The 16,418-nt window shown below is 35.9% G+C and overlaps 1 protein-coding gene across 1 annotated transcript in view; it reads right to left on the bottom strand.

Moving 5' to 3' along the window:
- Positions 1-833: 833 nt before the first annotated feature.
- Positions 834-16,418, bottom strand: part of LOC129259437 (glutamate receptor ionotropic, kainate 2-like) — a 41,201-nt gene continuing 25,616 nt past the window's right edge. The window contains exons 8-14 of the mRNA XM_064099021.1: positions 14,423-14,524; positions 13,384-13,494; positions 12,524-12,733; positions 11,242-11,802; positions 8,951-9,179; positions 8,072-8,328; positions 834-7,158 (exon numbers count right to left, since the gene is read on the bottom strand). Coding sequence (XP_063955091.1) covers positions 7,000-7,158; positions 8,072-8,328; positions 8,951-9,179; positions 11,242-11,802; positions 12,524-12,733; positions 13,384-13,494; positions 14,423-14,524 — 1,629 coding nt within the window. The 3' untranslated portion in view covers positions 834-6,999. The remainder of the gene's footprint in view (positions 7,159-8,071; positions 8,329-8,950; positions 9,180-11,241; positions 11,803-12,523; positions 12,734-13,383; positions 13,495-14,422; positions 14,525-16,418) is intronic.

The raw sequence follows: 16,418 nt of genomic DNA, 5'->3' as shown, positions 1-16,418 counted from the left end.
TTTTGTGAACACAATGTGATCGCGCTGTGTGACTTAGTCGATCAGGTGAACACGCTGTGAACAGTCATACAGTGTGAACACGGTGTTCACAGTGTGGAAATATCTTCACACTGCTGAATTTCAGCATTTTAACAGTGTGGATAATATTTTGTGAACACAATGTGATCGCGCTGTGTGACTTAGTCGACCAAGTGAACACGCTGTGAACAGTCACACAGTGTGAACACGGTGTTCACAGTGTGGATATATCTTCACACTGCTGAATTTCAGCATTTTAACAGTGTGGGTAATATTTTGTGAACACAATGTGATCGCGCTATGTGACATTGTGTTCTTTCCAGAAGGAATGTAATCACACAGAAGTGTGTCAATCAGACATGATTTGACCGTCTGGTTGATCGCGACCGTTTAAGACCAGTTATGTTCCCAAAATCAAGTTTATTTTAATAAATACAGGAAAAAAATCATTAGCAGAGCATACAACGCAGTCATCAAAATCAGATGCAAGATAAGTAATCTATGGAAAAAAAATTAAATGTTCCCAATGAAAGAGCCTATGATATTTCCCACCCATTTTTCTTTTGTATTTAATTATATTAATTATCTTCAAGGATTTGATGAATAAGAGATTATCCAGTGCATAACAGTTAATTATGATAATGATATCTTGACTGTTGCGTGAGAAATCAAAACTATATTTTGCTTTATTCGAGAAAAAATATAATATATAAATGAATTGTATTAAATGTATTTAAACCGAGGCAATATCTACAACTACTCGAAATTCATTTGAATACCACCAAAAAATAAAGAAAATGAGAAGCTCATGTTTTATACAAATTAGCAATTTTATTGAATGAGGATAATATTTGTTTTTGAAAGAAAAAAAATTACGGAAATACAATAAAAATATTCATGAGACCTATAAATACCCATAAGCTACATAAGAGAAATTATCTAGTCAGAACTAAATTCTTCAAGAGAAAAACAAACAAACATGGACTGAAGATAATGTTTCTACTTAATCTAACAACCAAAGAGTAAGGTGGTTTGTCAATATGTTTGAATTTCAATAACAGCTTTCTATTTACAAAGTACGTCACGGGTCATGACCCGGACATGATCTTGTTGCCACAGATAACTGCGCCCATTTGTGTTACTGGCACAACCACTGATAACAAAATTGCTATCCAGATAAAGGAAACTGTTACAATCATCATATACTCATCTGTTATAATCATCAATATACGTGAAAACCATATCCACCTTGAAGAATGATAATACCGAATACAAAATAAATGTCTGCAAGTCTTTTTCAGTAGCATAAATGTAATGCATTAGAACATTATACAAAGTGTAACATCTAAAAGCTATCTAAAGATGTGGTTATCATTGTTTGGACCCAGTTACACGAACCTTAGCGAGTGATCGTTGTGCTGATTTTATACGATTGATCATACACAACCATTGTAATCAATCGTAGAAATCAGTCCCATGACCAATCCACGTGGCAGCTGGAAGTATACTGAACCTGTCAGTATAATCATGTGCCCATTGCAAAAAAAAAAGTTGGAAATCAAAAGCAGCTGAAAAAAAATCGATCGCAGGTTAATGTATGCACGCTTCTAAATGACTATAAACCAAGTTACATGTATGTTGATTTTCGGAGTTGCCTTAAATTGCAAAACTTTCTGCTATGGGCTTCCAAAATCCAAAGGCGTCTCTGCTTGAATTTAATAAATTGAAACGTACCATGCTCATTGAAGAAAGAAAAAAAAAAGATTCTCGACAATAGAACGCTAATGTGAAAAGTGCTATATAATGCACAAGTCATTTGAGGATTATATTTCAAAGTGGTGATAAATCGATTTTGTTTTACTCTGAAGTAGTTCAGAGATAAATGTATTGAAAAAAATCGGTCTCTAAATTCCGACAAGAACAAGGTGAACGATGCACTATTAAACCTGCTACAGAGATACATATAAGTTATTATATATTTGTATCGTGTAAATTTAATAACATCTATAGCTCTTCCCTTTAATCATAAAATGTAATATGCCCCGACAATTATCAATAATTCAATGTTTTTTTGCCATATGCAAATAAGGTTCATAAAAATTGTAACACGTCAAACAGACCATTTTAAAGAACTTGAACCAAAACAAAGAAAACAAATGTTCTGAAGACGGTGATATAACCTGTATATAATACCGCACAGAACCAAAGTGCTTTTACAAAACGTTACACTTACCATTTACATATATTCATTTAGAGAAGTAAAAGACAAAATGCATGATATCATTAACATAGTACGACAATATTTGCTCCCGCACAGCAAAAACTGTGGTGTTAACCTGTGTACATAGAGGACCACAGTTATTTTACACCTGTGTTACATTGACTGTGTTAGTTTAACACCTATATGTGTTATTACAACACCTTTCGTTGTTACATTTGCACTCGTTGGTGTTATGTTCAATCTCTAGGGTGTAATTTTTAAAACCTCAGGGTATGTTTAACACCTCAGGATGTGGTCCTCTGTTAACACCAACTGGTGTCAATTTTAACACCACAGTTTTACAGTGTAATTTGCAATAAACAAACAATGTGAGAGTGGCAGTATCGAAATACCACTGTATATTGCTTATCGAACATCATTATTGCTTACACACTCTTAAAACAAATCAGTCAAATTGACTAGACCAGTAGTCAGCTTGGTGCAACTGATATGCCTTGTCATATTTCCGACACATAACTATATATGTTCTAGTAAATTGTGACTAGAAAATAGTCAAATATGACTAGAATAACAGTTGCACCCAGCTGACCCTATTAACTAGTCATTTTTTACTTATTTGTTTTTAGAGTGCAGTGCCAAATTTTGAAAACCTCTTTAGAGAAATTAACAAGAATTTTGTGCAGGCATTCTTAATAAAACAACAAAGCATGTGTCTTTCTTACATAAAATGACGTTATTTTGAGATTAATTATTTAGTTTAACTTTAACACATATTTACTCATCATGTCCCATATCAAAGTGATTACACTGTCAAAAATGTTGTTGTGATGGGATTCGGAAACCATTACAATATCATGTTAAACATTCACATAATTATTATCATTGAAGGAAAAAAAATAAATCGCAGTGATAATCAGATACATGTGATTAATGCTAATTTGTAATACAGCATTTAAAAGCATTCAAATGTAAATATTGTTCCAAATGTACGGATTGATCAATCTAAAAAAAAAAAAAACTAAGGGTCAATAAAAAAAAAGATTTTTACAAAATAGCTTATCCAATGGAAATAGATTAATAGATTCATCTAAACTTTTACTTTTACAGCTGCATGAAAAACTAAGTCAATAACATTAATTTACCAATCTCCCTCAAAATATATTTCTGTGCACGATTTTTTGTGTCTGTTCACTGTCAGAATTTTGTGAAACCTACCCAAATGCTCGTTCCAAAAATTCTCAATTAGTTTCATATAATACCATTAGTACTTATTACCTTCGTACTTCAACCAATTTATAGGTTGGTTAAAACAAAGTAAGAATGTAATTGCATGACGTATAGATTATGCTATCAGTTCATAATATTCAATCGGCAAAAGACAATTCACACGATATAGTACGCATATGACTCAAATGAATCAGAGATACAGTAAGACAATATAATGTCAATAAACTGATATGAATCAGATATTCTAAAATAGTCCGTACATTTTTATCTGTGTAAATGAGTGTCAAATTGGAAGTATCAAGTGACTATTGATCTGGAATAAATATAACGTAATACCACATTATCAACATGATCAAGTTGAATATAATCATATGTAATATTTGTATATCGTTCATTGTAAATTCAAAGGTACGTCCATTTAGACTTACGTGATTTTTTGTTATACATAAGGTTAAAAATCAAAGCATTTTATGACATTTTTCATTTTCTCAGTCTCCCTTTCCCCTCGTTCATTTTATTTAGATATTTTCAACACTTCAGAACAGAAATCCATCACGAGATGTCTATTATTTTTCAGAGTAAAGGGTAAAAATTTCATGTGAATTCAAACGGAATTTGCGTTACGTTTCATTTGAATTATTTTCTAAAACACGTTACCTTGGTTGGAAAATATAAGTGAATGTGATTGGAAACAGACTGATGCACACGTATTGCAAGAACTTAACGCCAAAATTAGACCGGTTAGATATATATAAAAAAGTACATTATTTCATGAAACATTGAGGACCTATTCATTTGTTTTAAAAAATCAGCAACACTTATACTTAGGACTTACGTCAATCTTTTGAACAACTGATGACTTTCCCATACAATGGTTTTACCAGTAAACAACCATGACAACCGCTATATATGAATTGGTCGCCAGTTACAAAGGGATGACAAGTTCGCATCAAGCTATATTTGCAACATTCCAGATGCAAGGTAGATTTTGAACTATGGATCGCAATCCACAAAATGACATTAATTCAGCAGTCACTCGCTATTGGTACATGAAAACTGGGCCTACATTTTTAATGATATTTCTTTTTGTTGCAATCACTTCGCGATATCTGATTTTGTAATACCTTTATTTTTTGTTATATGCTACACATATTAACGTTGGGCGTTTGAAAAAATAAGAGGTTATTTGATTTAAAAAGCAGGGTAATAACTCTCATATCAAGAAAAGAAACAAGTTTTCCTTAATTTGACGAGGTTACTTCCATTGCTTTTGGTTTGATTTTGTTTATTCATGGACAAAAAAATCATTGTGATATGAGATGATGAGACATTTAACTATTCCGAAAATGATACTTTTTTCTTCAGAATAAAACAAATAATAGAGGTATCATAAAGCTTTTTAAATGGGCAAACTATAATTAGCTGCATGGGTCGAATTGACGAATTCTATTTGACGTAAATAATACATAAACACGATAAAGTTTGCTTCTTGTTTATTTCTTTCTTTGAAGCCACTTTCAAAGTGCATTGCACATATTTTGCAAAATTACGAGTCAAAATTATGGATTTTAAAACATATATATGTACCCGTTACGAGGAAAATACGAAGAAAGTAAGTAATATTCAAGAAACAAATTAGAAACTCACTTGATGAAATACGATATGTACAAGACTTAATAACCAAGCAAACAATGAATAGGAAACAAATAACACTGCATTTTGACCCTGAATGACACACACCTTCCAGTCAGTCTAAAGTTTCTACCAGGCGTTATTCAATTACTAATCAAATATTGTGATTTCAAGATCCATATATATATAGCCCTTATACACTGGCGTCACCGCACCGCCATCTTAGAGGCTGAAGCCATTGCCTTGCATCCATTGGTGATCTGCAGCTGGCGCATCTCGGCCAACTCCGTTTACGCGTGTTCCTATATCCTCTGAGGGAAGGCGCTATGATAGTATGACGTCATTTGCATAACATCAATTAGGTATGTATCACAATATTTGACAAATAGATAAAACAAGCCTGTAAGAGTAGGGACCCTACGAATAAGGACGGTACCTTTGGTGACAGAAGCATATATAGATCCACTGCAATTCTTTTTGAAAAATGATTTCCGCACGCGGGAGCGTTGCCGCATTCCGCCTTTATAATTTTCGCGATTTCATTTTAGATAAAGTACTGTTGATTTTTTTCTATGAGGAAGAGGTTGCTCCCCGTGAAGGAGGGAATTCTGTTCTGTGCTTTACACTTTAGAGACGGTAATGTTAAAAGTACACGGCCAGTGGTTTCAGAGGGCCAAGGGCCAGTGTAAAATTTGGGACGTTCAACAACATTGGTGATGATATACCACATTTTGTTATCAGCATACATGTACACTCTAAAAGTGTCGTGTTAATTCAGCACTATAATACAGAGCTTGTATAGTGACTGCACCTCGGAGTTCTTATTTTCTATTTAGAATTTGAAATCTAAATCGGCATTCCGAAGTGAGGTCACTATACAGGGGCTGAATTAGCACTTCATTTTCTACAGTATAACAATATTTGGTGTTATGCTCAAACCACGATGTATGCTGTATTTGTAACACCTGAGAGTGCGATATTCACAGAAACTGTTATTGCCCTTGAAACGACACTGTACTCTTTACAGTGCACCGGTGTATACGTTACGAGTGTTGACTAGCTTCTAAAATCTATTTGGGTGTTAACTCTGCTCTGACGTACCGTCATCAAACCTCCCGTCGTGAATCGTAAGCTCCCTACACGCGTAGTCACGTCAGTACAGTTGATTTTATTATTACATCACATCACCAGGATGCTATTAGAATTTAAACTGTTGCATAGCATGGCCACTACTATGATGTCATAATGGAAGACCTATAACAAAGGACCATTTTGTCCACAATGAATAGTCACAAAAACCCACATCTTCATACCAATACACAATTTTCTATGTAATACAACATCGTTTTATTGTTTTATAAATAAATGAATTTGGCTTTGTTTCACGATTATTATAATTGTGATAAATATACAAGGTTCCTTGAGCTTAAGAATAAAATGTGCTGTGACTCCACCAAACCATCATATAACACATGAAGATATGTTTTCATCTTCTCTTTTGAAGCATGTATAAATATAAAACTTATTTCCCTTCTTCATTAGATCTTTCGATCACAATGAGATGTATTCAGCGGCGAAGATAGTTTAGGGCTCCAATTCTACACTCCTTTAACTTTGTTCATAGATGACGTGTTTATTTTACGCCGAGATGCCACGAACCACGCCCTCTGTTGCTAAGCAACGAATAAAACAAGATCACGGATATAGATACCATAGATGGCATATGTATTCCCTCACCATCTTTTGACATTTCCTTCGCTTTTCCTCCCTCTCGTCAGTTTAGAAATAATTGTTTTGACAAACAGCCTTAAAAGAAGGAATCCCGTGACCTTCGCCGACATCATCGACTACAATCAACGTCGTGTTGGTTCAAAACCCCTATGTTTCATAAACCTACTCAGTTACGCAACTGTCTCAGTCATGGGTATCATTTGTCCATTTATGCCAGTAGGGTAGGGCGAAGGGATGTATTTATGTTCCATTGACGGGGGTGCTTTCTTTTTACCATTACATCTAAAAGCGAAGCGGATTCCAGCCATCATTTCTGCACATAGCGATTTCTGTGGGGGAAAAATTAGAATGAAAGAATCCATATTGTTAGTTTTATATTTTGTTTATTTATTAATTCATTCATTTATTTAGTCATTCATTCATTTATTATTATTAATTTTTTTTTTGGGGGGGGTACTTCAAGATTTAGCTCATATTATTAAGTCAAAAATATCGCATTTTCTAGGTAGAAGCGGAGTTGACTTACCGACAGGAGTGTTAAGATTGGCTTTCAAATATATCATCTTTTAAACTAAATATAATGAATGACTATTTTCGAAGCTAGAATTCCAAGTGAGAAGAAATTGGACAAAGTGACGAGAAAAATATTATAAGGTCGGCTATAAACAAATTAAATGAAATAATAATCGCTTATGCCAATCTTTCCCATTGTTTCCGGAAAGAAACTGAAATAATGTCAACAAATCAATATGAAAAGCTACAGGATAAAAATCTATCCAATATTGATTTTTCAAATGTATGAAGGTATTATAATCGACAAACATCCATGCCATTTTGGTTCAAATTATCCTCTAACATAATTATGCATAGCAATTCCATGTACAATAAGATAAGTTCAGTTCAGCTCAGTATTGCCCGTATTTTGAAGTCGGGTTTAACTTAAACTCAGGTTTTAAGTTGTAGTTTAAGTATGGATAGCCAATTGTTACATAAATCACTTACAGTACAAATATCATAGTTATTCGTACTTCAGCTAATTTGGCTATCAAATCATTCATAATTGTCAAGGAAGTATAAATAGATGATTGTCTTCACCATCGATGAATCAGGAAAGAGCACAGTAAACATAAAAAAACATACAACTTAATAAAAATGTTGATACTTTTGCTTCCCATACTTAAACCCCAACTTTAAACCCGAGTTTAAGTTAAACCCGACTTCAGAATACGGGCCAAAAACTACCTTGTCAATTTCTGCATTTTGCTTTGACTTCCAGATGAACTCTGCGATGACGGTGATGATCCCGAGGATGAGCCCGGCGACGAGCACGAGGAAGATGCCTCCTATGTTCTTGAGGCCCAGCTCGCTGGCGTCGTCTTTACTGTTATCATCCCTCACACACTGGCCCGATTTCCACCACTTGTTCTTGAGCTCCAAGAGGACATCCTCCTCCTGGAGTTTGAGGATAGCCTTGGTGATCTCATCTCGATATCTCGAACCTAATTTTAGATGGAGGTAAGAGAGCATTACAATCCAGCTCCGATAAACAATTGATATAGCTGGGTACGAATCACAGAAAGCCTTTCGCTCTAGACTTGTCTTTGTATATGACTGTAATTCAATGTATTACTAAACGTAGGTTACTGAAGCTGGTTTTGTATTCTTCAAAATCCCTAGTAAGATGTTTAAAGAAATAACTTTGAATAAAATATTAATGATATTAATGATTAACAAATATATTGCATGTAATATAAAAAGACAAGTCATCTTACGAGGTCATCCCAGGGTATGCCACGAAAAAAAAAATCACTCAAACACAGTGTTGCAGAAAATATTTTTCATAAGATTATTTTGGCTGGTCACTTATTTATAATACTGATTGACCCCAAAATCGGGTTTGTTTTATTTAAAAATTCGAAAAAATCGGAATAATTCCGCCAAAATCGGAATGGTTCACAGTGAATAAAAACCCCTCACATTTCGAACTTCCATGACACTTGCGATTGAAACTGATAATTCTTGATATCAAGTTGAGCAGTGGGTAAAAGAGACTGCTCCCTGAGTAACTGTTGGTCAATATCTGAACTGAAAATCTGGAGGGATCTCCCAGGTGTCACCTACCTAACGGTGTACCCACACCGTATCCCCTAGAGTTCATAAGCCCTCCGATCATGGTGAGGTTTTTACAGTGCTGTGACACCTCGTACTCGGCCATGGTGGATTCCATGAGGAAGGCGTAGTTCTTGTTGTTCAGGACCCTGTCGATGCCTTCTCTGTACGTCTGCACAAACACGTGTTGCTTCGAACTCATGAACTCCCACATCGTCTTATATGTGTGGATTTTAGATCGCTGGAAAAGCAAAGAAGGGATGAAGGAATCATCTATAAATAAAAGTATCACACGACCTACATTGTCATCAGGATGAAACGAATAATCTGGTTCCCTGAGGAAAATCGTTGGTGGAAACAGGTAGGAATATCTGAATCATTTTACCTGTCTTTTTATTTCGAATTATAGGCTTAAATGTTATAATCATGTACTTCTGATGCTTATTTCATATCATAAAAAGATTGAATTGCTATTTGATCATTGAATATATATATAAGTGTAAATCCAATTCGTTGTTATTAGCCTAGGATGATAAACAAGCGGTGATCAGGCCTAACAACTGGTCTATTGCATGTGTTTTTTTCTTCTTCATTTTCTTTCATATAAACTACACATCAAGCTGTTAAGAAAATGACATTTCATGCTGGTTAAACAAACAGTAGCTTCACGCCAGAATGACATTAACATTTAAAGCACATTGCCTGATGTGATCCTCTTTAACGTGTCTTTATCGTAGGTATTGTCATGGCGGGATGTCTGCCATTAGCAATGTATAGCAGCGTAAACATGATCTGCGAATGCGTGATGGTGGATATAAGAACCTGGCGGGATGGCGTTGGAAGTCGACACCTAGAGTATGTAGGGTGGTGCTGGGTTAGAAGCAGCAACTGTTGCGACCTGGAGGGGTGTCTATTACCCCAATACCTTTCGCGCCATGCTTCATGCTGAGTGTGGTGAAATGAGATAACGGCTGGACTTCTAAAAGCATCACCGATGCAAGACACCAGCACAGGTATGCTTGCATGATTGAATCTGATTTGTCCCTCATAAAGTTTGTTATGACCCAGTTTCCTAACACATGTTTATGAATGGTCAGTCTTTTTATAAATAAAAAAAGATATATTCCTGATGAAAATTGAGAGGCTGCCAGGAGAGTTAAGGAAACAAGTTTGTATCTCAACGATTGGCGATTATTCTTAAATGGATTTAGGAGAAGACCAATATTCCCCAAATCAACGAGTGTTTTATCCGTAAAACACTTTTGAGAGTGCAAGTATCAACGTATGCGTAATGGAAATATTGAATTCAACATATTCACTGGGCTATGTTAAATAGCAGTCTTTTCACATAAATTACTATATAGTGACTATGTGTTGACGCTGTCACAGTATGTACTACCCAGCAGATAATTCATATCATGCCTATATTGGAATGATTCTTATCATTTCTTAAGACAAAAATACACCCTTTGATCCCCTTCTACCTTGTAGGCTACTGAAGTGGTATGACAATTGTATATCTGCACCAATAATGAGCTTACATATCAATTTCGAATGCTACAGTGAATAACACAATTTTAATTAACGTGCGATTCATGCCACATTTAAAATTTTGGTACATTAGAATCCGAATACATTGTGGAAGAGGAGCAGGAGAAACGTTAATCGTAGTACATGTAGTAGTAGTAATAGGAGGATGAGTAGTAGTAGTAGTAGAAGGAGATGAAGTAGTAGTAGTTGTAGTCAGTGGCGGACCGTGACCCGGAGGAGACAAAGCATTGGGGGGCACAGCATTGTTCACAAACAATACAGTGCCCCTCCAATGCTTTGTCTCCTCCGGGTCACGGTCCGCTACTGGTTGTAGTAGTAGTAGTAGTAGAAGTAGTAGTAGGAGTAGTAGTAGTAGAAGTAGTAGTAGTAGTAGTAGTAGTAGTAGTAGTAGTAGTAGTAGTAGTAGTATAAGTAAGAGTAGTAGTAGTAGTAGTAGTAGTAGTAGTAGTAGTAGTAGTATTAGTAGTAGTAGTAGTAGGAGTAGTAGCAATTGTTGTAGTAGTAGTTAACCTTATTTGTAGATCATGAATGGGTAGAATATGCTACATGTAAGTGGTCCAACAAACAAAATAAAACTGCATAACAGTGTTATACATGTTCTTACAAAAATGAAAATATATAATACAGTCGTTACATAGTAACGCTTTGCGCTACCCTTAATTACTCGAAAAAGTATTCCATCGAAAGTAAATTTCACATCAAAATGATATATTGAACTGAAAAATATCAATTCTGATGAAAAGTAAACTTACACTGAAAAATGTATTTGTGGCCCCACTCGTTCTCGTGCCGTATTCTATAGTCGTCTGTTTGGCAAGGTCATCTGCGTTGGTGATAGGTGAGACCATCCTCTCGACTGTCAGGAAAGCAGCTAGATTAGCAGTGTAAGACGAGACTAAGATGAGCGAGAAGAACCACCAGAAACCACTGAGAACCCTGGTGGAGAAAGCCTTGGGATTCAGCTCGGATCCCTGCTGCATGAGACCACCGAACGAGAACCAGAGACAGCTGAGCAGGGTGAACTGGTTCTCGACCGCGTCGTATTCTGGGTTGATCGGATGGGAGTTGTACCACTCGTACGGACTGAACCGGGCCAGCATGAAGAAGGAGAGACTGACGGTTAGATAGGCCATGATGATGTACATCCATATGTCAAAGGACAGTGGGTTGAGGAAGGAGAAGACACCGGGGTTCTGAGGTTCAGGAACACGGTACAAGATGGTCACTCCTAGATACATGAAGGGCTTGGAGAAGTCGATGACTTGCTCTCGTACGTAGGAGATGGTGAGGGGCGCCACGGCCAGATCGGCTTTCTAAGATGTAATAAAATTTCCATTTATTAAGCGATTAGTGATAATTACAATATTTTGATAAAGTAAGTTAAAACCATAAAGTATGAAAAATAACCTGCCTGAATTAAGTCATGTAAGTTACAGACTGGAATCCAAATGGCTAACAATACTTGGTTATATGCTATGTTGACTGTTGTTGTATTGGCTTTTTTCACAGGAGTCCAGTAAAAGTGTGCCGCAAATCTATCTTTTAATCATAAATGAAAATAAAAATCCTTCTTGATATGTTCTCGAACACCTTTTTAATATTGCCCCCACCCCTTCCCATGGATTTTTTTTTAGTGCAGCCTTATGCTAAATTAAGACTTATAAAACACGTACATGGGGTGTGGTCCTATAGGCACAGACCGAGGTTGATAACATGAATGAGACCCAAGTGCATTATCTCCTCGGTCATTTTGTTATCATCGAGTTTCATAGTTTTTTTTTCTTTTGGTCTTTTGGTTGTTCCATAAAGTTATCATGTTGCTTCGCTATGCAAGGTATGAATAAAATTATGCCAATTCCACGAACAAAAATGAATGAAATGCTTAATTTTCCTCAAATATTTTATTAAAATTTTCCATCACTTTGAAGCTTGTTATATTAGATTTTTTTAAATGTACTTTGTTGTTGCCAACAAAACCAATTATTCCTTTGATATTGAAGGTTTTGTGATTTAGGGCCACCGGATATGACGTACCCTTTCCATAAGCTCGGCCACCATTCCATCAAAAGATCCATTTTCCAGTTGACCTCCGTAGTTACCGTCTTCTACCAGTTTGATCCTGTAATCAAAGCCAACCTTCTCTGAGATGAACTGTAGTAGATCGATGCAGAACCCTTCAAACCTTGCATTTCCTTCTAGAGTACGACCATCCTCTGTCTGCTTGAACATCACAAACGGCTTCTCCTGTTCAGGGACAAAGAGAGCATGCTTGTCATAAAGCAAATAATCTACTTTTCAACGTGTCTTAATAACTGCTACATTCAGCTTTACTCACTCACTCCTTCTTGCATTCACATACCTCCACACACAAAACTAAACAATAATGTGGTCAACTTATTATATCATTCTAAATTTCCACCGCTATCAGAAGTTCAAACACTGGATAGTTGATTTGATAGCTTGAAATTTAGGGGGTGAATCAATGAAAGTGCACCAATTATAAGAAGCAGGGTGTCATGATTATCAAATATTACAGTTGCTTTCCATACTTCTGGCCAGGGGAATAACATTTAAATCGTTTACAGCAAAGTAAAGTCATTACTGGGTCCGTTGCATAAAGGTAACTTTGGTTACTTTGTCATCTATTGGTGACATCCAGAAATCCTTGATTTTTTTTTCGGATGTTGAACATTATTACCATGGTTGTTACCCCGTATTGTTACCATGGTAGTTACCAATGGATACCAAAGTCATCGTAATGAATACATTATGTGCAAGGAAGCCTTGCTAGAATAAATGGTCGGGCAGATCCCACTGGACAGATTGATGCCTTGAAATAAAACGTATTTAATCTTTTCAACAACACAAAAACGGATAGAAACTACACTTCATACCAGTACAGTTGTCACCACCAGTGTTCTGTTGATTCCAGATCGAGAACCTGCTGAAGATTGGTACTGTACAGGGTACATCTCGATTCCATCTTGTTCAGACCAGTTCCCTACCTGAAGACACATGGTGTTTTGTTAAGAATAGTCTCAAAAGCAAATTCGTAGTCATATCTAGCAACACACCTCTTCCAGTGATGGGTATATTAAGACATTCCAGGGATTGGTACCGGTCTCTTTTATACGGTATTTTCACATTTCCTGGGCATGGTAGCCCTTGATAAATAAGTTATTTCAAAGAACTACATGCAAGACATGGGAATTTGTTATGTCTGGACCATAAATGGCGTTCGAATTCTATCAACTGAAGATGTGTTCAGTGACGTTGGAGCATGGAGGGTGGTCAGGGGGACGGGCTGACTCCCCCCCCCCCCCACGTCAAAACTTCTTAATTTTGTCCAGCAACCATCGGGAGAAGGTGGTCTCCCCCACCCCCGCCGTGATGAAAAATACGAAGAAATTGCCTCCATGACTTACTTATACTGAGTAAAGCGGACCCGCTAGACTTCAATAAGGATTGTTGCTTCTTTTTTTCAATTGAGGTACTACATACATGACAAAAAAATATATTGGTAAAGTATCCGCTCCATTTATGGAGAGACCTGTGTACGAATACCGACCATCTTTCCAGGCGTTCGGCTGATTTAAAAACGAAAAGAGTAAGTATGGAGGGCCCACTGAAATGTGAGCTAGTGATTAACCTGGTCGAAAAAAGGGTCATTATTAATATTACTATTCCACTTTTCCTAATTAATTAGGAGTTTTACAATCCTTTTCCTTTTTTGTACCCTTTTTAAATTCTTGTTCGTGATCTTGATTTTACATTACTTTTTGTGTGTATTATGTTTGTCACTCAATACTAATTTTTAAACCTAATTTTCGTTCTTTTTGTCGTATTAGATAATTTGCTAGAAGCCTAGGTAGAATCTCCGACACAAAACTGCCGAGTGTTAGTTAGTCTTGTGATACCAAACCCTTTTCTTACCTGTATCATCCCATCTTCATGTAGGGATGCAATGTGTAGGACGGTATTTGATCTCTCTCCTTCCTGGAATTCAACCTCCCCTGTTAGTCCTGACACCATTGTCTAAATTGGGAATGAAATAAAATCAAGATATCTTAAGAGTACAATCTCTCTCTCAGGTTCAAAATTTCGAATATTAAGTCTACGATGTACAGATGCAATGTGTAGGACGGTATTTGATCTCTCTCCTTCCTGGAATTCAACCTCCCCTGTTAGTCCTGACACCATTGTCTAAATTGGGAATGAAATAAAATCAAGATATCCTAAGAGTACAATCTCTCTCTCAGGTTCAAAATTTCGAATCTTAAGTCTACGATGTACAGATGTGATGTGTAAGACGGTATTTGATCTCTTTTCATTTTTTATTTTATTTCATTTATTTTTCCATTTCCAACAATCATTTACAATCATTTACAATAAGTTTTGTTACATACATCTTGATATAATCAATAAAACAAAGAAACTTATTATATGTAATAATTAAGATAACAGGTCGGAAACGGAGGAGGCTGCTAAAAAGCGAAGCTTGTAGAATGCAGCCTCCTATTACATATTTGTATGAACAATGTAAACAAAACACAATTCCAGGAGTCCCTCCTGGAATTTAACCTCCCCCCGTTAGTCCTGACACCATAGTCTAAATCAAGAATGAAACAAAAATCAAGATTAGTCCTAAAAATGCAGTCTCTCTTGGGTGCGATTATCAGTTGTCAAACTCCGAGATCTAAATTTAAAAATGTTAGTCTCCAATGTTGGGTACTTTTATGCAATTTAAATTACAAGTTCAATTTAAAAAAAAAAAAGAATTAATTCTTATTTTACATTTCACATTTCAAATGACCCCGGTCAAATGTCTCATTTTTTTCAGATTGCAAATGGCAAATTTCAATTTTCAAATTTCGAAATTTGAAAATCCTAACTTAAAAAATTCTCATTATCTACCATTTGTTGGTACAATTTATGATCTTACATGTTCTTTCGGCATGAGAAATGATTATGATTGTTACACTACTGCTCTTACTACGTCACAATTACAACAATTAGAAAAACGTCGAAATGATTTGAATGTCGCCTTCTTCAAAAAGACATCATACAATTCAGTTTGAACAATTCAAGAACTAAGCGTATGTGAAACAACCCAATCCCTGATCTGATCCGTTTGTACAACAATTTTTTTTTGAATGATTATGTTTTTTGTATTGTATACCACTGTCAGGATTATTTGTCATGTTTATTGCCCGTAACTTGCCCTTCCTTTTTATGTATCTCGTCATATGTTCTTGTCAGGATCAATCTCCCCCCTAACGGCTTTTCTTTTTCTTTTTTTTTCTATCTAATTCTGACCTCTTTCCTCACCTTCTTCTTTCCACAAATCTTCCTTGATCCTGACAATATACAATTATGCATGAATGTAATTGTAATAGTTTTAATTGTATCATAAGATCAATGGTATATAGTATACAGTGTATTATCTTCTTTGCACACTTGAAAATTGTATTGTAAAATGTAATCAATGAAATGTATACTTGTCTTTTTAAATTTGTAAATCACGTGCAAGTCAGTTTGTTTACTGCAATATGTGGAGAATTTTAATAACTTCCATTTATCTATCTATTTATATATCTATCTATCTATCGAGTATTGACCCCCTAGCCTTCCATTAATCCTTAATCTTCTATTTCATCACTGCTCTTGGAAGACACCATTAACTTGATAGACAAAACACCGCAGAATGCTTTGACATACTTCTATCAGTAACACCATGGACCTATCATTCACGAAGGGTCGAAACCAAAGAAGGTCATGTTCGACACCTCAGTTCTGGAGTACATTTTATTGGACTAGCGTCACACCCCGCTTCGCAAGGTCAGTTGTCCGGGACGCTGTTCTCGTTGAGGGGAGGCGCCTCGGTGAGGCCGACACAGTGGGAATGTACATAACTCGTATTTTTGATGCT

This window comes from Lytechinus pictus, chromosome 4 (genome assembly GCF_037042905.1).
Source record: "Lytechinus pictus isolate F3 Inbred chromosome 4, Lp3.0, whole genome shotgun sequence".
NCBI classification, from domain to species: Eukaryota; Metazoa; Echinodermata; class Echinoidea; order Temnopleuroida; family Toxopneustidae; genus Lytechinus; species Lytechinus pictus.
Note: the sequence above shows the minus strand (reverse complement) of the source record. Positions and strands in the feature narration are given on the sequence as shown.